Raw genomic sequence first — 22,742 nt, forward strand, 5'->3', positions numbered from 1 at the left:
CATGTTTTTAACTAATTTACCGCCTAGTGATGTCACCAGGCAGGCCAAAAAATTCCATCCCACCGAAACAGGCTGAAATTTCAGGTGTTCTTTTCAAATCGCTCTTACACTAAAAGGGCATGATCATTTTCACAATATTATTCCAACCTCCATAGTGGGGAAGTATGTATATATAAAACACAGTAAAATCATGTGTTTGACTGCACTGGGCTTTTAAACATATTTAATGCAGAACCCTGATACTACAACCTTTTTTTAAAAGAGGTCTAGTCTCTCACCTTTCAAACAGACTGTTTCTCTAACTTTTTATTTTATATTTGATGGGTATTACTGTCAACGAAGCCTGTACTTTTATTTCCTGCAACCAACCTAGTCGTGGTTGCGGTATTGTATTGTATTGTATTGTAATGTAATGTAAATGTATTAATTGTGAAAGTCCTGCCAACCCCGCAGTATAAACGTCACCTTACATCTTACCGTCTTGGGCACGTATTAACAAAATCAACATTCTATTGCTGTCTGACATCAAACTCGTCCTTATCATTTCATTAAAAACTATAAACAGCCTGGTCCAAATAGTAACATTACATGCTTTATTTTCTGCACCTAAAACCCCATCCATTTTAAAATGTGTTTAGGATAGCTATGTCAGTCCAGGAAACTAAAAGCAACTTTCTCTAAACAATGTTTTGGTTTGCGTTAGCCTGTTAGCTAATGTAGCTATCTAACATTAGCTGGCTAGCCAGCTTGTATTATACCAGAACATATCTGACAATGTTTTGAGTTTAACTTTTTTTTTTTTCTTGTTACATTGCACAACCTTCAATGTTACGTCATAATTACGTAAAATTCTGGCAAATTAGTTTGCAATGAGCCAGGGCTGCCCAAACTGTTGCATATACCATGACACAATTTCACCTGGTTAATATTGTCTGCTAACCTGGATTTATTTTAGCTAAATATGCAGGTTTAAAAATATATACTTCTGGGTATTGATTTTAAGAAAGGCATGGGTGTTTATGGTTAGGTACAGTCGTCCAACGATTGTGCTCTTTTCGGAAATGCTCTTTTGTTAAATCATCCCCCAGCGTCGCATCGATTATATGCAACGCAGGACACGCTAGATAAACTAGTAATATCATCAACCATGTGTAGTTATAACTAGTGATTATATGCAACACAGGACACGCTAGATAAACTAGTAATATCATCAACCATGTGTAGTTATAACTAGTGATTATATGCAACGCAGGACACGCTAGATAAACTAGTAATATCATCAACCATGTGTAGTTATAACTAGTGATTATATGCAACACAGGACACGCTAGATAAACTAGTAATATCATCAACCATGTGTAGTTATAACTAGTGATTATATGCAACACAGGACACGCTAGATAAACTAGTAATATCATCAACCATGTGTAGTTATAACTAGTGATTATATGCAACACAGGACACGCTAGATAATATCTAGTAATATCATCAACCATGTGTAGTTATAACTAGTGATTATATGCAACACAGGACACGCTAGATAAACTAGTAATATCATCAACCATGTGTAGTTATAACTAGTGATTATATGCAACACAGGACACGCTAGATAAACTAGTAATATCATCAACCATGTGTAGTTATAACTAGTGATTATATGCAACACAGGACACGCTAGATAATATCTAGTAATATCATCAACCATGTGTAGTTATAACTAGTGATTATATGCAACGCAGGACACGCTAGATAAACTAGTAATATCATCAACCGTGTGTAGTTATAACTAGTGATTATATGCAACACAGGACACGCTAGATAATATCTAGTAATATCATCAACCGTGTGTAGTTAACTAGTGATTATGATTGATTGTTTTTTTATAAGATAAGTTTAATGCTAGCTAGCAACTTACCTTGGCTTCTACTGCATTCATGTAACAGGCAGGCTCCCCGTGGAGTGCAATGAGAGGCAGGTGTTTATAGCGTTGGACTAGTTAACTGTTGGGTTGCAAGATTGCATCCCCCGAACTGACAAGGTGAAAATCTGTCGTTCTGCCTCTCAACAAGGCAGTTAACCCACCATTCCTAGGCCGTCATTGAAAATAAGAATGTGTTCTTAACTGACTTGCCAAGTTAAATAAAGGTATACATTTTTTTTCTTCAAATCGGCAAAAATCTGCGCCCAAAAATACCAATTTCCAATTGTAATGAAAACTTGAAATCGGCCATTCCGATTAATCAGTCGACCTCTAGCACACTCTACCGACCTGTTTCAGCTGGGACCCCTTTAGCCTCTGTAATCCAAATGTTAGCAATGCTAACAAGTACATGTACAATGCCAGAATGCTAACGAAATGCAAACCTTTTTACAGTCTCCGACCTAAACTATTTGCGAAAATGCTACTCTCAGTTTGCTGCACGGACAAAACAAATATTAGACAGCAAGGCTCTTGATCCCGGAGGGGATTCTCTGCTGTTAGACAGTCAACTTTAATAGTTATAAGATATCTAGCTGGTAAACATTTAGTTGTGAATTCCGTACTGCAACTAGATCACCTGGCACGTGCTGCACAACAGTCAGTGACTCACACGGCTCCGGTCTCTCGTCGTTGCGTATTTGTAAACAAACACTACCGGTAAGCTTCATAATGAAAATTGTGACAGGTGAAATGAAGAACTCCATCTTCATCTCCTGAAGTATTGCACAATTTGACTGCAGGTATGTACTAAAAGTACAAATATTCAAGTGTGTATATAAAAAATTAAAAAAACTTTCAATAAATAGATTCAATAGTATTGAAAAACCCTCCCTTGGCAATACCCAGATACCCCAATGTATATGGAACACTGCCCCAAGTCTAATAAACATTGGCCAATACATTTTCAGCCAATTCTTTCTCTCTCTTCAGTGGTAAACAGTTTGACATGTTGATTTGACCACTGCATCAAACATACTTGTATCCTTTGTTGTCAAGCAGAGATGCCACCTGCCTGAGTCTGATTTATCCTGAGGCCTGAAGATCCTTCATTCTAGAAGCCTATTTACATTAGTTGCTGCCTTTTGCAGCACACCACAGATTTGAAACTTTTCTATTTACTTTGTCCTTAACTTGAACTGTTCTGAATGTCTGCTTCTGCAGGATTGAGTGACCCAGTGGGCTGGTTGGTGTGCGGGGAGAGCAGCAGCTATGGGTGAAATGGAGGGCTCCTACAGGGCCATACAGACCCCTGGCACCCGGCTGGGGGCCCAGTTCAATGCTGGGATCAGTACCTTGGAGCCGGGCCAGAGCCTCAGTGATGCCTTGGGCCCCGGGGGTAGGAGCCCAGGCAGGGGACTACAGCTCAGGGTCCAGGGCCTGGACGACTCCCAGGAGTTTTACGACTTGGAGGTGAGTTGCCCGTAGAATGACTAATTCATGCTAGTTCTTGACGACTCTTTATTAATCTTCAGAGGGGGTAGTTGGATACCACTTGTAGGACAGATCCACACCGCTTCATTATATGGTCATAATTAAATAAATCAAACGCATATTTTGTTACATTTACGGGGAGATCAAAATGCAATGCAAGTCTTTCTGTTGGTCAGAAAAATCCCATTGCAACAGTATCTTTCCTAATTTGTCAAGTAAGAGAAGCCGTTCTGTAGCAGAGGCACAACATCAGAGCACGTCGTTCCCAAAGTCCCTGACTCTGGTGGTGACAGCTGCCACATGGCTTTGGTCCACAAATCCCTTCCCACCCCCCTTTAAGACCGCTTACTGTTGGGATGCCCTGGTGTTACCTTAGTCTGATTAACACTATAGAGTTCAGCTGTACTGGGATGCCCTGGTTTTTACTGTATTCTGTTTTACACTATGGAGTTGGGATGCCCTGGTTTTACTGTATTCTGTTTTACACTATGGAGCTGTGATGACCCTGGTGTTACTGTATTCTGTTTTACACTATGGAGCTGGGATGACCCTGATGTTACTGTATTCTGTTTTACACTATGGAGCTGGGATGACCCTGATGTTACTGTATTCTGTTTTACACTATGGAGTTGGGATGCCCTGGTTTTACTGTATTCTGTTTTACACTATGGAGCTGGGATGCCCTGGTTTTACTGTATTCTGTTTTACACTATGGAGCTGGGATGCCCTGGTTTTACTGTATTCTGTTTTACACTATGGAGCTGGGATGCCCTGGTTTTACTGTATTCTGTTTTACACTATGGAGCTGGGATGACCCTGGTGTTACTGTATTCTGTTTTACACTATGGAGCTGGGATGACACTGGTGTTACAGTATTCTGTTTTACACTATGTAGCTGGGATGACCCTGGTGTTACTGTATTCTGTTTTACTTCTGTTTTACACTATGGAGCTGGGATGCCCTGGTGTTACTGTATTCTGTTTTACACTATGGAGCTGGGATGCCCTGGTGTTACTGTATTCTGTTTTACACTATGGAGCTGGGATGACACTGGTGTTACTGTATTCTGTTTTACACTATGTAGCTGGGATGCCCTGGTGTTACTGTATTCTGTTTTACACTATGGAGCTGGGATGCCCCTGATGTTACTGTATTCTGTTTTACACTATGTAGCTGGGATGCCCTGGTTTTACTGTATTCTGTTTTACACTATGTAGCTGGGATGACCCTGGTGTTACTGTATTCTGTTTTACACTATGGAGCTGGGATGACACTGGTGTTACTGTATTCTGTTTTTATACTATGGAGCTGGGATGACCCTGATGTTACTGTATTCTGTTTTACACTATGGAGCTGGGATGACCCTGGTGTTACTGTATTCTGTTTTACACTATGGAGCTGGGATGACCCTGGTGTTACTGTATTCTGTTTTACACTATGGAGCTGGGATGCCCCTGGTGTTACAGTATTCTGTTACTTTTAATGCTACTGTTTCTCACTATTGTCCCTACTGTGGCTGTGATCTATGCCTGGCTTCCCTGCGGTTTGGCAGTTTGGTGTAGCCCGGTCAGTGAGGTGTGGTAATGACTGCAATATGATGGCCAGATTGCCTTACCCGTTCCTTTCCACCTGACCAAGACATCTGTCCTTCCTTTGCTTTGATGTTCCTCCAGTCTGTGCTGACTCCTCTTCTCTCTGGCTCGTAGTCAGGTCACAGCACACTGTCAAGTTGAACAGACGACGACTTCAATTAGGCCTCTCCCAAATACTGTCAGGAAAACTGTAAATCACTATGGCGAGATGGAAGAACGAGAGAGGGAGCATGTGTTTGTCACTTTTCTTTACACTTGCGAGCACGGTTTTACAGTTCACACACAAGACTATGGCTATGAGGCAATGCCATAGCTGTATATTGGAGGCGTTTGGGTTTTCTACTAAAGAGGTTTTGTTTTTGTTAGTCCAGTTGTCACTCAAGTATGACACATGACTTTAGCTCCATATGCTTTTTCTAGCCTGTAACCCCAGAGGTGCTAGTGGTAGGCCAGCATTTTGTATCATGGGGGGGAACTGGCTTTTGACCCTGTCAATAGTCAAGGCCACCACTGAAATCTAATGCATGGTTACTCTCTAGTGTCTCCTACTCAAGCTACTGGTTATTAAAATGAACTCTGGCTAAGGGAGCTAATTATACCAGGACATAATAGAAGTAATAATAGATTGGGTTCTGATGGACTGGCTCTTAGGCCTTAGATAATGATTTGCTGCTGTCTTGCATAATGTTTTCGTTCCTCACTTCTCTTGTATTTGTGGCTGGTTTGCTGTCTGTTTATGCTCTGCCTGCCTGTCTACCTGGGTGGCTGATTTTAGCTGGCTCTGCCTGTCTGGCTGGCTTGCCGTCTGTCTAGCCTCTGCCTGCCTGTCTACCTGGGTGGCTGATTTAGCTGGCTCTGCCTGTCTGGCTGGCTTGCCGTCTGTCTAGCCTCTGCCTGCCTGTCTACCTGGGTGGCTGATTTTAGCTGGCTCTGCCTGTCTGGCTGGCTTGCCGTCTGTCTAGCCTCTGCCTGCCTGTCTACCTGGGTGGCTGATTTAGCTGGCTCTGCCTGTCTGGCTGGCTTGCCGTCTGTCTATCCTTTGCCTGCCTGTCTACTTGGGTGGCTGATTTAGCTGGCTCTGCCTGTCTGGCTGGCTTGCCGTCTGTCTATCCTCTGCCTGCCTGTCTACCTGGGTTGCTGATTTAGCTTGCTCTGCCTGTCTGGCTGGCTTGCCGTCTGTCTATCCTCTGCCTGCCTGTCTACCTGGGTGGCTGATTTAGCTGGCTCTGCCTGTCTGGCTGGCATGCTGTCTGTCTATCCTCTGCCTGCCTGTCTACCTGGGTGGCTGATTTAGCTGGCTCTGCCTGGCTTGGTGGTTGGTTGGGCTGGCTGTCTCTCTGGCTTGGCGTGTGCAGGACCTCATTCACTAGGCTAATAGGAAGTGATGAGGAAGTCACTACATCACGCCACGTTTCCTGCTCTCTGGAGGGAGAAAATCCATCCAAGTAGAGTTTCCACTATGAATTAACACTGAAGGACTCTGAGTCGGTTACCACTAGGGCTGTTGCAGTGACCATATTACCGCCACACTGGAGGTCACGAGTCTTGAAGGCAGTCAAATTCCACGTGACTGTTTATTCACCATAATTGGGCTTCTCCAAGCTCTGATGCTGCTGATGCTGCTGATGGTCATTAGTAGCCAACCAAACTTGCTAACTTCCTGGTACAGCCAGTGTCTGACATCAATACAAATGTAATCGCAAATTGAATCAAACACGTTTTGAGAGCCGGTGAGCTCATGTTGCGCAACATTTCTATAGGCTATGCAATTATGAGAGAGACTAGAGTGATGGCCTCTATTAAAAAGAGGAGGATTCCCATCAGCTTTCAATGGGCTAGGTCTACTATATTTATTTCTGGCATGAAACTGAACCAGGGGAAAAGCATCCTCCATTCACTATTTTTAAGTGGATAGATGACAGGTATTTATTTGCCTCTGTCTCTGTTTTGAGACATGTGCATGATAATGTTCTGAATCAAATATTACATATTTGGCCAAACTGATTAATCTGGGGGAGAATGGTCAGTGAGGTGACCAAGAACCCAATGCGCACTCTGACAGACCTCCAGAGTTCCTCTGTGGAGTTGGGAGAAACTTCCAAAAGGACAATCATCTCTGCAGCACTCCACCAATCTGTCCTTTTTTATGGTAGAGTGGCCAGAAGGAAGCCACTCCTCAGTAAAAGGCACATGACAGCCCACTTGGAGTTTGCCAAAAGGCACCTAAAGGAATCTCAGACCATGAGAAACAAGATTCTCTGGTTTGATGAAGTTGCAGTGCCTTAGACCGCTGCGTCACTCGGAAGCCCGAGATGTAGCACGGGGACACTGCTGAGACAATATATCAACAGCAACGCCGCCGAGGAGAGATCCCAGCCGCGACGCCGCCGAGGAGAGATCCCAGCCGCGACGCCGCCGAGGCGAGATCCCAGCCGCGACGCCGCCGAGGCGAGATCCCTTCATAATCTTATGCACCATATGCTGCTGGACACAAGATACAAACACAACTTTAATTTGCATGGCATTTCATTAACGTATGATTCAAACTAGAGCATTTTTTATTTGATTTTTTATAAACAACTGCAATGAAGACTGTTTAGTAAACAGAACTATTATAAATAGTTTTAAACGAGGAAAAACCTAATCCCAGCAGTGACTATTGAAATCTCTTTTGGCCTGTGTTTTCAGTACTTTTGCTTTACTATTGATATTTTGGACTACTTTTTACTTCACTACATTCCTAAAGATAATGATGTACTTTTTACTCCATATGTACTTTTTTGTCCCCTGACACTCAAAAGTACTTGTTATATTTTGAATGCTTAGCAGGACAGGAAAACAGTCTGAGTCACACACTTATCAAGAGAAAATCCCTACTGCCTCTGATCTGGTGGACTCACTACACACAATGCTTTTTTTTTGTCAATTATGTCTGAGTGTTGGTAGTGTTCCCATGGCTATCTGTAAGGGGGGGGGCTTGTTTGCTTAATATAAGGAATTTCAAATGATTTTTTACTTTTGATACTTATATAGCTAGTATATATATTGTAATAGCTAGTATATTCTAGCTATCACATTATTTTTATTTTGATACTATTTCAAACCAAATACTTTTTTTATTTTACCATTTTCTATTAAGGTATCTTTACTCAAGTATAACAATTGGGTATTCCCCCCTCACCTCTCTATCTGCTCAGTGACATGGGGTGGGATACTAATGAAGCTCTCGAAGACAGAATGTCCCTCTCTCTAAAAGTGGAGTTCATTCTTCTAAACTTGTAGTTTCCTAACTTGCCATTGACTTCCATTTAAGAAAGCTGGCTAATGTGTTTTGTAGTAGGAATACATAATTCCATGTTTCTACAAGTGTATATAATGATTTATCAGAACGTAGGTATATACCATGCATTTCCCCGTTGACTAATAATTCATATAAATCTAGATTTGTGCTTTTTTTTGGTGCTTTTTTTTGCCGATTTAAACATTACCGGTGAGGATGTGATGAACACTGCTTTAATACTCTACTCTTTATAGCTACTATGGCTTGTAATTTTAATCTTGCTTGAGATTTTCCCATGTGGACTTTGTGCATAAATAGATACTAAATTGCAGTGTTTGATGTTTCAAATTGCTGTGCCCTTCAACAAACTGCCATCCTCCACAAATCCAACCAGGGCTACAAATCCAACCAGGGCTTTGATGTTCTGAGTACTGCCTCTGGTCTGGTCCACAGCTGCAGGTAGCTGGTATGGTCAATGTCAGCACAGTCACACATTAGCCTGTATGGTTCTTGTCCAGGGCTCCAGACCCCTCCTACACCTAGAGCAACAGGAGAAAGCCCATCCTTGTGGTGTCTGGCCAGGAAGGCATGGCAGGGAACACAGGGTTCTTTTATCCAGCCAGCCCCTCTCTTTACTGACCTCCACTTCTCAGCTCTCTACTCCAACTCCCCATGCAAGTAGGGGGCGAAGGGGTGTGGAACCAAGCGATGTGAGAATGCGGGAGAGGGGAGGTGGGGTAGACGGGGAGGTGGGGTAGACAGTGAGGTGGGGTAGACAGGGCTAGCTCAGCATGCGGCACAGGGAGGTGGGGTTGACAGGGAGGTGGGGTAGACTGGGCTAGCTCAGCATGCGGGACAGGGAGGTGGGGTGGACAGGGAGGTGGGGTAGACAGGGCTAGTTCTGCATGCAGGACTGGAGGAACCAGGAGGTGGGGTAGACAGGGCTAGTTCTGCATGCAGGACTGGAGGAACCAGGAGGTGGGGTAGACAGGGAGGTGGGGTAGACAGGGAGGTGGGGTAGACAGGGAGTTGGGGTAGACGGGGCTAGCTCAGCATGCGGCACAGGGAGGTGGGGTTGACAGGGAGGTGGGGTAGACTGGGCTAGCTCAGCATGCGGGACAGGGAGGTGGGGTAGACTGGGAGGTGGGGTAGACAGGGCTAGCTCAGCATGCGGGACAGGGAGGTGGGGTAGACTGGGCTAGCTCAGCATGCGGCACAGGGAGGTGGGGTTGACAGGAAGGTGGGGTAGACGGGGCTAGTTCTGCATGCGGGACTGGAGGAACCAGGAGGTGGGGTAGACAGGGAGGTGGGGTTGACAGGGAGGTGGGGTAGACGGGGCTAGTTCTGCATGCGGGACTGGAGGAACCAGGAGGTGGGGTAGACGGGGCTAGCTCAGCAACTGGGACTGGAGAGGGACGGGCGGGACAGGGAGGTGGGGTAGACAGGACTAGCTCAACGTTAGCAAACAAGTACATAAATAGTGAGGTTGACATCCAAGTGGGGGACTCAGAGGAGGGGGAGGAGAGAGGGGCAGCATGTTTTTATTTTATTTTTAAGACCAGTTGTGTCTGAGTTTGGGGCCATAGAGGAAGGGGGGAGGGGATGAACTCAAGAGTGAAGCTGCTTAGAGAAGCACCACAGGACTTGTTGCCAAGGAATTTCAACAACTGATCATTTAAATTTTTAACCCGTTCAGTGACAGTCTCAGCCCGGAGAGGAGAGGCTGTTCCAGTATTGATTTCATGAGTTTCTTGTTTTGTGAAACCAGCAGAAGTTGATTTAGGACATGCAGTATGTGTTGGTAGAAAGTGGAACTCATAGTATATAAAAGCACGTATTTTATTTTTATTTTACCTTTATTTAACCAGGCAAGTCAGTTAAGAACACATTCTTATTTTCAATGACGGCCTGGGAACAGTGGGTTAACTGCCTGTTCAGGGGCAGAACGACAGATTTGTACCGTGTCAGCTCGGGGGTTTTGAACTCGCAACCTTCCGGTTACTAGTCCAATGCTCTAACCACTAGGCTATGAAGATTCTGCTTGAGTTGTTTAATCTACATTGTTCCAATTTTTATTTGAGTTCAGTTCACCCATGTTTTGCTTAATCATGAACTGCTGAAGGGTGATGCAATCGAAGCTCTGAATTTTATGGAACCTTCCCCTGGCATGACAAGCCTCCCTGTCCCGCATGCTGAGCTAGCCCGGTCTACCCCACCTCCCTGTCCCGCATGCTGAGCTAGCCCTGTCTACCCCACCTCCCTGTCCCGCATGCTGAGCTAGCCCCGTCCCGCATGCTGAGCTAGCCCCGTCTACCCCACCTCCCTGTCCCGCATGCTGAGCTAGCCCCGTCTACCCCACCTCCCTGTCCCGCATGCTGAGCTAGCCCTGTCTAACCCACCTCCCTGTCTAACCCACCTCCCTGTCTACCCCACCTCCCCGTCCACCCCACCTCCCTGTCCCGCATGCTGAGCTAGCCCTGTCTACCCTACCTCCCTGTCTACCCCACCTCCCTGTCCCGCATGCTGAGCTAGTCCCGTCCACCCCACCTCCCTGTCCCGCATGCTGAGCTAGCCCGGTCTACCCCACCTCCCTGTCCCGCATGCTGAGCTAGCCCTGTCTAACCCACCTCCCTGACCCGCATGCTGAGCTAGGCCTGTCTACCCCACCTCCCTGTCTACCCCACCTCCCTGTCCCGCATGCTGAGCTAGCCCTGTCTACCCCAACTCCCTGTCTACCCCACCTCCCTGTCCCGCATACTGAGCTAGCCCTGTCTACCCCACCTCCCTGTCCCGCATGCTGAGCTAGCCCTGTCTACCCCACCTCCCTGTCTACCCCACCTCCCTGTCCCGCATGCTGAGCCAGTCCCGTCCACCCCACCTCCCTGTCCCGCATGCTGAGCTAGCCCGGTCTACCCCACCTCCCTGTCCCGCATGCTGAGCTAGCCCTGTCTACCCCACCTCCCTGTCTACCCCACCTCCCTGTCCCGCATGCTGAGCTAGCCCCGTCTACCCCACCTCCCTGTCTACCCCACCTCCCTGTCCCGCATGCTGAGCTAGTCCCGTCCACCCCACCTCCCTCTCCCGCATGCTGAGCTATCCCTGTCTACCCCACCTCCCTGTGCCTCCCGTCCCGCATGCTGAGCTAGCCCCGTCCACCCCACCTCCCTGTCCACCCCACCTCCCTCTTCCGCATGCTAAGCTAGCCCCGTCTACCCCACCTCCCCTCTCCAGTCCAGCATGCTAAGCTAGCCCCGTCTACCCCACCTCCCCTCTCCAGTCCAGCATGCTAAGCTAGACCCGTCTACCCCACCTCCCCTCTCCAGTCCAACATGCTAAGCTAGCCCCGTCTACCCCACCTCCCCTCTCCAGTCCAGCATGCTAAGCTAGCCCCGTCTACCCCACCTCCCTCTCCAGTCCAACATGCTAAGCTAGCCCCGTCTACCCCACCTCCCTCTCCAGTCCAGCATGCTAAGCTAGCCCCGTCTACCCCACCTCCCCTCTCCAGTCCAGCATGCTAAGCTAGCCCCGTCTACCCCACCTCCCCTCTCCAGTCCAGCATGCTAAGCTAGCCCCGTCTACCCCACCTCCCTCCCCTCTCCAGTCCAGCATGCTAAGCTAGCCCCGTCTACCCCACCTCTCCAGTCCAACATGCTAAGCTAGCCCCGTCTACCCCACCTCCCCTCTCCAGTCCAGCATGCTAAGCTAGCCCCGTCTACCCCACCTCCCTCTTCCGCATGCTAAGCTAGCCCCGTCTACCCCACCTCCCTCTCCAGTCCAGCATGCTGAGCTAGCCCCGTCTACCCCACCTCCCCTCTCCAGTCCAACATGCTAAGCTAGCCCCGTCTACCCCACCTCCCTCTCTCCAGTCCAGCATGCTGAGCTAGCCCCGTCTACCCCACCTCCCTCTCCAGTCCAGCATGCTGAGCTAGCCCCGTCTACCCCACCTCCCCTCTCCAGTCCAGCATGCTGAGCTATCCCCGTCTACCCCACCTCCCTCTCCAGTCCAGCATGCTAAGCTAGACCCGTCTACCCCACCCCCCTCTCCAGTCCAACATGCTAAGCTAGCCCCGTCTACCCCACCTCCCCTCTCCAGTCCAACATGCTAAGCTAGCTCCGTCTACCCCACCTCCCCTCCCCAGTCCAGCATGCTAAGCTAGCCCCGTCTACCCCACCTCCCCTCTCCAGTCCAACATGCTAAGCTAGCCCCGTCTACCCCACCTCCCTCCCCAGTCCAGCATGCTAAGCTAGCCCCGTCTACCCCACCTCCCCTCTCCAGTCCAGCATGCTAAGCTAGCCCCGTCTACCCCACCTCCCCTCTCCAGTCCAGCATGCTAAGCTAGCCCCGTCTACCCCACCTCCCCTCTCCAGTCCAGCATGCTAAGCTAGCCCCGTCTACCCCACCTCCCCTCTCCAGTCCAGCATGCTGCTAAGCTAGCCCCGTCTACCCCACCTCCCCTCTCCAGTCCAGCATGCTAAGCTAGCCCAGTCTACCCCACCTCCCTGTCCCTCCCGTCCCGCATGCTAAGCTAGCCCCGTCTACCCCACCTCCCCTCTCCAGTCCAGCATGCTAAGCTAGCCCCGTCTACCCCACCTCCCCTCTCCAGCAGTCCAACAGTCCAACATGCTAAGCTAGCCCCGTCTACCCCACCTCCCCTCTCCAGTCCAGCATGCTAAGCTAGCCCCGTCTACCCCACCTCCCTCTTCCGCATGCTAAGCTAGCCCCGTCTACCCCACCTCCCCCTCTCCAGTCCAGCATGCTGAGCTAGCCCCGTCTACCCCACTTCCCCAGTCCAACATGCTAAGCTAGCCCCGTCTACCCCACCTCCCTCTCCAGTCCAGCATGCTGAGCTAGCCCCGTCTACCCCACCTCCCCTCTCCAGTCCAGCATGCTGAGCTAGCCCCGTCTACCCCACCTCCCTCTCCAGTCCAGCATGCTAAGCTAGCCCCGTCTACCCCACCTCCCCTCTCCAGTCCAGCATGCTAAGCTAGCCCTCCCTCTCCAGTCCAGCATACCCCCCCACCTCCCCCTCTCCAGTCCAGCATGCTAAGCTAGCCCCGTCTACCCCACCTCCTCTCCCAGTCCAGCATGCTAAGCTAGCCCAGTCTACCCCACCTCCCTGTCCCTCCCAGTCCAGCATGCTAAGCTAGCCCCGTCTACCCCACCTCCCCTCTCCAGTCCAGCATGCTAAGCTAGCCCCGTCTACCCCACCTCCCCTCTCCAGTCCAGCATGCTAAGCTAGCCCCGTCTACCCCACCTCCCCTCTCCAGTCCAACATGCTAAGCTAGCCCCGTCTACCCCACCTCCCTCCCCTCTCCAGTCCAGCATGCTAAGCTAGCCCCGTCTACCCCACCTCCCCTCCCTCTCCAGTCCAGCATGCTAAGCTAGCCCCGTCTACCCCACCTCCCCTCCCCTCTCCAGTCCAGCATGCTAAGCTAGCCCCGTCTACCCCACCTCCCCTCCCCTCTCCAGTCCAGCATGCTAAACTAGCCCCGTCTACCCCACCTCCCTCCCCTCTCCAGTCCAGCATGCTAAGCTAGCCCCGTCTACCCCACCTCCCCTCCCCTCTCCAGTCCAGCATGCTAAGCTAGCCCCGTCTACCCCACCTCCTCCCCTCTCCAGTCCAGCATGCTAAGCTAGCCCCGTCTACCCCACCTCCCCTCTCCAGTCCAGCATGCTAAGCTAGCCCCGTCTACCCCACCTCCCCTCTCCAGTCCAGCATGCTAAGCTAGCCCAGTCTACCCCACCTCCCTGTCCCTCCCGTCCCGCATGCTAAGCTAGCCCCGTCTACCCCACCTCCCCTCTCCAGTCCAGCATGCTAAGCTAGCCCCGTCTACCCCACCTCCCCTCTCCAGTCCAGCATGCTAAGCTAGCCCCGTCTACCCCACCTCCCTCTCCAGTCCAACATGCTAAGCTAGCCCCGTCTACCCCACCTCCCCTCCCCTCTCCAGTCCAGCATGCTAAGCTAGCCCCGTCTACCCCACCTCCCCTCCCTCTCCAGTCCAGCATGCTAAGCTAGCCCCGTCTACCCCACCTCCCCTCCCCTCTCCAGTCCAGCATGCTAAGCTAGCCCCGTCTACCCCACCTCCCCTCTCCAGTCCAGCATGCTAAGCTAGCCCCGTCTACCCCACCTCCCTCTCCAGTCCAGCATGCTAAGCTAGCCCCGTCTACCCCACCTCCCCTCCCTCTCCAGTCCAGCATGCTAAGCTAGCCCCGTCTACCCCACCTCCCCTCCCCTCTCCAGTCCAGCATGCTAAGCTAGCCCCGTCTACCCCACCTCCCCTCCCTCTCCAGTCCAGCATGCTAAGCTAGCCCCGTCTACCCCACCTCCCTCCCCTCCCAGTCCAGCATGCTAAGCTAGCCCCGTCTACCCCACCTCCCCTCCCCTCTCCAGTCCAGCATGCTAAGCTAGCCCCGTCTACCCCACCTCCCTCCCCTCTCCAGTCCAGCATGCTAAGCTAGCCCCGTCTACCCCACCTCCCCTCCCCTCTCCAGTCCAGCATGCTAAGCTAGCCCCGTCTACCCCACCTCCCCTCTCCAGTCCAGCATGCTAAGCTAGCCCCGTCTACCCCACCTCCCCTCTCCAGTCCAGCATGCTTGACACGTGGTTTTCAGAACAGGGATATCACAATGTCAGGATTAAAGGGATACTTTTGTACATTGGGATTTGGGGTCATTTCCTAATTGCCCAGAGAAAGACGAACTCATGGATACCTCCTCCTCATCCCCCACTTTGTACTCCAAGTATATATTAAATCATAATTTGATTTCAACGTTAGTGGTTTTGAAAATCCATACATAAAAATAAAACCTATTTTTTTTTCCCCTCCGAACTATTTATTTCATTCATCCGCTGTGACGGTGGGCGCAAGGATAGCCTGCGCATGAGTGTCAACACAGCTGGTTTGCTGAGACATCGGGACAGCGGCAGTTATGAACGTGTTTGCTAGATATCAAGTAAACTAAGTGTGGGAAGAGGACATCATCAACAGACTGCCATTGCGCTTCCAAAGCAATATTTTTACTTCGCAACTGTGAAGATTGTTGACACTGCTGGAATTATTTTTCAAGCAATTAGCTAGCTTACATTAGCAAGTATCTAGCTGTCCCACCAGTGGCGTTCCCCCAGGGATACAGCGGTCCCACCAGTGGCGCCCTCCCCCAGGGATACAGCGGTCCCACCAGTGGCGTTCCCCCTCCCCAGGGACACAGCGGTCCCACCAGTGCCACCCCCCAGGGACACAGCGGTCCCACCAGTGGCGTCCACCCCCCCCAGGGATACAGCGGTCCCACCAGTGGCGTCCACCCCCCCAGGGATACAGCGGTCCCACCAGTGGCGTCCCCCAGGGATACAGTGGTCCCACCAGTGGCGTCCCCCAGGGATACAGTGGTCCCACCAGTGGCGTCCCCCAGGGATACAGTGGTCCCACCAGTGGCGTCCACCCCCCCAGGGATACAGCGGTCCCACCAGTGGCGTCCCCCAGGGATACAGCGGTCCCACCAGTGGCGTTCCTCCCCCCCCGGGGATACAGTGGTCCCACCAGTGGCGTCCCCCCCAGGGATACAGTAGTCCCACCAGTGGCGTCCCCCAGGGATACAGTGGTCCCACCAGTGGCGTCCCCCAGGGATACAGTGGTCCCACCAGTGGCGTCCACCCCCCCCAGGGATACAGCGGTCCCACCAGTGGCGTCCCCCAGGGATACAGCGGTCCCACCAGTGGCGTTCCCCCCCCAGGGGTACAGCGGTCCCACCAGTGGCGTTCTACGCACATCGAACAAAGCGGAATGGGGTTAAGTGTTATGATTATCTAACATTTTAATAGTAATAGTAGCTGTTCTCATGATAATGTGATAGGCTGTCCGTGTCAGCTGCAGCATCTGCGTGTGAATGCCCTCCTCTCAAAGATGAAGAATAACTGAGTACAACTTATGTTTTCAGAGTAAATAATCTCATATGTGCTGTATGTAATGTCCTTGTGTTTTAGATTGTATTTATTCACTGGTTTCTTCTCTTTCCTCATTTGAGCCACTCAAAGATTTCAATGTTGTTTACCCAAAACAGTGGATTGTGTGGCCAGCATATCAGCCCACCACTTAAAGATTTAGGGATGACCTGATGGAGAGTACTCTGCTTGGACAAATACTGGGAGCCCACAATCCTGTGGAAGAGGTGGTCGTCTGGCAGCCAACTTTACCCCCGTCCCAAAAACCTAGCAAGGTCTGCAGTGACGTGGTTATTCTGACACCCCTAACTCGCCCACTATCCATCAACATGGTCCTACTACCTAATACAAACAGTCATGGGACATCAGTCGTTAGCTTCTGGTTATTATCACACTGTCTTGTCTATGGTACATTTACGGGCTTTGATCATGTAAATGGTCTTTTCTGGTTCATGGATGATCGTGTCGTTACATACTGTAGGTCTATGCTGTGTTTTATTGGCTTTTACCAATCAGTTATATTGACCTTCAGTATTCAGAATGTTATTGATCTGTTGTATTCACATTTGCTGATCTAATACAATACACTAGCATGTGGCACACTAATGAATCACTAGTAGCAGATGGTAACAAGCAGATGGTACTACCATGTGGCACACTAATGAATCACTAGTAGCAGATGGTAACAAGCAGATGGTACTACCATGTGGCACACTAATGAATCACTAGTAGCAGATGGTAACAAGCAGATGGTACTACCATGTGGCACACTAATGAATCACTAGTAGCAGATGGTAACAAACAGATGGTACTGTAATGGATCACTAGTAGCAGATGGTAACGAGCAAATGGTACTACCATGTGGCACACTAATGAATCACGAGTAGCAGATGGTAACGAACAGATGGTACTACCATGTGGCACACTAATGAATCACTAGTAGCAGATGGTAGTACCATCTGGCATACTAATGAATCACTAGTAGCAGATGGTAACGAACAGATGGTACTACCATGTGGCACACTAATGAATCACTAGTAGCAGATGGTAGTACCATCTGGCATACTAATGAATCACCAGTAGCAGATGGTAACGAACAGATGATACTGTCTCTAATGGTATTTATTACAGTGATGTCTGACTGTGAAGCTAAGTCACCGTTGTGTAATTACAACCGGCCCATTGCATCCTCTGCCTCCTTGAATACCATGTAGACTCCCGTCGGCGAGAGGGATATTAAGTGGCACAAACGACACATGAAGGCAAGACTCTTCTGTTCCCTCGTCCTTATCTATCTCCCTTCACTGCCCACTCCAACACCAGTCTTTCTGCAGTCAGCCTGTATTGACTGAGAACAGATGTTTTATTTGTTACTGTGTTTCTGGGACAAACAGCCACTTACTCAACAGACAGTGGTCCCATTCTGTCCAGCCGATATGGCTTCTTGCAGTTTATATTGGGGACATGGACGAATGTGTTTTAACTCCAGGATTGATGAGCGGGAGAAATGTTCTCTGGGATTGTTAGTCTCTGGGTGAGCTGCTTTCTTCACTGTAGATATCAAGCCCTCCGATCGATGGCAGTCACAAGTCCCACTGTGCAGCACGAAAACATGTTGTTTTCCAAATGGTTGCCATTTCCCACAGTTGCGCCATCACTTCCCCCTCCCAGACATGGCCCTCGCGGCCGCTCCTGGTAGCTCGTCTACCGGCTCCTCTGATTCAGCCTCCCTCCGTGCTCGTTAATTCCGGCTCTAATAAATATATCTCTGAATAAAAACGGTCTTCTCCCTCAGTCCGACATATCTTTTAAAGGTTATGATGATTTACAAATAATAAACAAACAAGCTACTAGAGTACCAACAGCTGAATGCTTTCTGGGAGTTTTATTTACAAAACCATACCAAGTCTCACAGGAAGAGAGCGCAGGCAGAACCCAAAGTAGTCCCCTAGATGAGGAAGTTGCTCAATCTCCTTTCTTACGATTATCAGTAAAAAAGAAATAGTAATTTATATTTTATAAATTAGTTATGTATAGCTTTGTAACACTATCAATGACCAACCATCCAGCTTTGGAGTAGTTAGGTCAGGGTGTCCCATAGGGGTGAGCATTTTGGTTTTTGCCCTAACACTACACAGCTGATTTCATATAATCAACTAATCATCAATCTTTGGATCATTTGAATCGGCTGTGTAGTGATAGAGCAAAAAAAAACAAAAGGTAGACCCCTTGAGGTTCTGACAGTGTCATTACATGTAGTAATATTTGGGGAGGCCAGCAGAGTGGAACAGAAAGGTTAGGGAAGGCAGGCAGGTAAATCTAATCTCTTCCCCTGATCCTGATTAGCGCAAGTTAGCTAACCATCCCACTGTTATCGGCTGACAACTCTCTCTAGTTAGCTAACCATCACACTGTTATCTGCTGACCAACTCTCTAGTTAGCTAACCATCCCACTGTTATCGGCTGACAACTCTCTCTAGTTAGCTAACCATCACACTGTTATCTGCTGACCAACTCTCTAGTTAGCTAACCATCCCACTGTTATCTGCTGACCAACTCTCTAGTTAGCTAACCATCCCACTGTTATCTGCTGACCAACTCTCTCTAGTTAGCTAAACATCACACTGTTATCTGCTGACCAACTCTCTCTAGTTAGCTAACCATCCCACTGTTACCTGCTGACAAACACACACTCTCTAGTTAGCTAACCATCCCACTGCTATCTGCTGACCAACTCTCTCTAGTTAGCTAACCATCCCACTGTTATCGGCTGACCAACTCTCTCTAGTTAGCTAACCATCCCACTGTTATCGGCTGACCAACTCTCTCTAGTTAGCTAACCATCCCACTGTTATCTGCTGACCAACTCTCTCTAGTTAGCTAACCATCCCACTGTTACCTGCTGACAAACACACACTCTCTAGTTAGCTAACCATCCCACTGTTACCTGCTGACAAACACACACTCTCTAGTTAGCTAACCATCCCACTGTTATCGGCTGACAACTCTCTCTAGTTAGCTAACCATCACACTGTTATCTGCTGACCAACTCTCTAGTTAGCTAACCATCCCACTGTTATCTGCTGACCAACTCTCTAGTTAGCTAACCATCCCACTGTTATCTGCTGACCAACTCTCTAGTTAGCTAACCATCCCACTGTTATCTGCTGACCAACTCTCTCTAGTTAGCTAACCATCCCACTGTTATCTGCTGACAAACACACACTCTCTAGTTAGCTAACCATCCCACTGTTACCTGCTGACAAACACACACTCTCTAGTTAGCTAACCATCCCACTGCTATCTGCTGACCAACTCTCTCTAGTTAGCTAACCATCACACTGTTATCGGCTGACCAACTCTCTCTAGTTAGCTAACCATCCCACTGTTACCTGCTGACAAACACACTCTCTCTAGTTAGCTAACCATCCCACTGTTATCGGCTGACCAACTCTCTCTAGTTAGCTAACCATCCCACTGTTATCTGCTGACCAACTCTCTCTAGTTAGCTAACCATCACACTGTTACCTGCTGACAAACACACTCTCTCTAGTTAGCTAACCATCACACTGTTATCGGCTGACCAACTCTCTCTAGTTAGCTAACCATCCCACTGTTACCTGCTGACAAACACACTCTCTCTAGTTAGCTAACCATCCCACTGTTATCGGCTGACCAACTCTCTCTAGTTAGCTAACCATCCCACTGTTATCTGCTGACCAACTCTCTCTAGTTAGCTAACCATCACACTGTTACCTGCTGACAAACACACTCTCTCTAGTTAGCTAACCATCCCACTGTTATCGGCTGACCAACTCTCTCTAGTTAGCTAACCATCCCACTGTTATCTGCTGACCAACTCTCTCTAGTTAGCTAACCATCCCACTGTTACCTGCTGACAAACACACTCTCTCTAGTTAGCTAACCATCCCACTGTTATCGGCTGACCAACTCTCTCTAGTTAGCTAACCATCCCACTGTTATCTGCTGACCAACTCTCTCTAGTTAGCTAACCATCACACTGTTACCTGCTGACAAACACACTCTCTCTAGTTAGCTAACCATCCCACTGTTATCGGCTGACCAACTCTCTAGTTAGCTAACCATCCCACTGTTATCTGCTGACCAACTCTCTCTAGTTAGCTAACCATCCCACTTATCGGCTGACAAACACACTCTCTCTAGTTAGCTAACCATCCCACTGTTATCGGCTGACAAACACACACTCTCTAGTTAGCTAACCATCCCACTGTTACCTGCTGACAAACACACACTCTCTAGTTAGCTAACCATCCCACTGCTATCTGCTGACCAACTCTCTCTAGTTAGCTAACCATCCCACTGTTATCGGCTGACCAACTCTCTCTAGTTAGCTAACCATCCCACTGTTACCTGCTGACAAACACACTCTCTAGTTAGCTGACCAACTCTCTCTAGTTAGCGAACCATCCCACTGTTATCTGCTGACCAACTCTCTCTAGTTAGCGAACCATCCCACTGTTATCAGCTGACAGTATTCGGCCAGCTGGTCGTATACGTAGGGCGGTTCCCACCCACAGCTGGTATCGGTACTGTTTAGACCTACAGCAAACATTGTTGATTTAGTATTGGACTCCTTCCTCAATAGATGAGGTGAGATTTGACATGTTGTAACACTCCTTCCTTTTTAATTGATCACCAAGCTGCGGGAGTTTCAGAACCCCTGGAATAAAGGGAAATATAGTGTTGTAGTAGCCCACTTGAACATTAAAAAGCAAATCTCAGAATGCTATTATTAAATGAATTATAATTATATCCGACTTCCGGCGCCGACTGAGATGGCCGCTTCGCGTTCCTAGGAAACTATGCAGTTTTTTGTTTTTTTACGTGTTATTTCTTACATTAGTACCCCAGGTCATCTTAGGTTTCATTACATACAGTCGAAGAACTACTGAATATAAGATCAGCGTCAACTCACCATCAGTACGACCAAGAATATGTTTTCCGCGACGCGGATCCTGTGTTCTGCCTTACAAACAGGACAACGGAATGGATCGCATGCATCGACCCAAGGAAACGACTCCGAAAAAGAGGGAAACGAGGCGGTGTTCTGGTCAGACTCCGAAAAAGGGCACATCGCGCACCACTCCCCAGCATTCTTCTTGCCAATGTCCAGTCTCTTGACAACAAGGTTGACGAAATCCGAGCAAGGGTAGCATTCCAGAGGGACATCAGAGACTGCAACGTTCTCTGCTTCACGGAAACATGGCTTACTGGGAAGACGCTATCCGATGCGGTGCAGCCAACGGGTTTCTCCACGCATCGCGCCGACAGAAACTAACATCTTTCTGGTAAGAAGAGTGGCGGGGGCGTATGCCTCATGACTAACGAGACATGGTGTGATGAAGGAAACATACAGGAACTCAAATCCTTCTGTTCACCTGATTTAGAATTCCTCACAATCAAATGTAGACCGCATTATCTTCCAAGAGAATTCTCTTCGATTATAATCACAGCCGTATATACCCCCAAGCAGACACATCGATGGCTCTGAACGAACTTTATTTAACTCTTTGCAAACTGGAAACCATTTATCCGGAGGCTGCATTCATTGTAGCTGGGGATTTTAACAAAGCTAATCTGAAAACAAGACTCCTAAATTTTATCAGCATATCGATTGCGCAACCAGGGGTGGTAAAACCTTGGATCATTGTTACTCTAACTTCCGCGACGCATATAAGGCCCTGCCCCGCCCCCCTTTCGGAAAAGCTGACCACGACTCCATTTTGCTGATCCCTGCCTACAGGCAGAAACTAAAACAAGAGGCTCCCACGCGGAGGTCTGTCCAACGCTGGTCAGACCAAGCTGACTCCACACTCCAAGACTGCTTCCATCACGTGGACTGGGACATGTTTCGTATTGCGTCAGATGAAAATATTGACGAATACGCTGATTCGGTGTGCGAGTTCATTAGAACGTGCGTCGAAGATGTCGTTCCCATAGCAACGATAAAAACATTCCCAAACCAGAAACCGTGGATTGATGGCAGCATTCGCGTGAAACTGAAAGCGCGAACCACTGCTTTTAATCAGGGCAAGGTGTCTGGTAACATGTCCGAATATAAACAATGCAGCTATTCCCTCCGCAAGGCTATTAAACAAGCTAAGCGTCAGTACAGAGACAAAGTGGAATCTTAATTCAATGGCTCAGACACAAGAGGCATGTGGCAGGGTCTACAGTCAATCACGGACTACAAGAAGAAACCCAGCCCAGTCACGGACCAGGATGTCTTGCTCCCAGGCAGACTAAATAACTTTTTTGCCCGCTTTGAGGACAATACACTACCACTGACACGGCCTGCAACGAAAACATGCGGTCTCTCCTTCACTGCAGCCGAGGTGAGTAAGACATTTAAACGTGTTAACCCTCGCAAGGCTGTAGGCCCAGACGGCATCCCCAGCCGCGCCCTCAGGGCATGCGCAGACCAGCTGGCCGGTGTGTTTACGGACATATTCAATCAATCCCTATACCAGTCTGCT

At 48.8% G+C, this 22,742-nt stretch overlaps 1 protein-coding gene across 5 annotated transcripts in view; it reads left to right on the top strand.

Moving 5' to 3' along the window:
• farp2 (FERM, RhoGEF and pleckstrin domain protein 2) overlaps positions 1 to 22,742 on the top strand; it is a 114,382-nt gene that overhangs the window by 5,453 nt on the left and 86,187 nt on the right. For all 5 annotated transcript variants that reach the window (XM_065009334.1, XM_065009336.1, XM_065009335.1 and 2 more), the window contains exon 2: positions 3,143 to 3,391. In XM_065009334.1, the coding sequence (XP_064865406.1) occupies positions 3,191 to 3,391 (201 nt within the window). In that variant the 5' untranslated portion in view covers positions 3,143 to 3,190. The remainder of the gene's footprint in view (positions 1 to 3,142; positions 3,392 to 22,742) is intronic.

The sequence above is a fragment of the Oncorhynchus nerka genome, linkage group LG24 (assembly GCF_034236695.1).
Source record: "Oncorhynchus nerka isolate Pitt River linkage group LG24, Oner_Uvic_2.0, whole genome shotgun sequence".
NCBI classification, from domain to species: Eukaryota; Metazoa; Chordata; class Actinopteri; order Salmoniformes; family Salmonidae; genus Oncorhynchus; species Oncorhynchus nerka.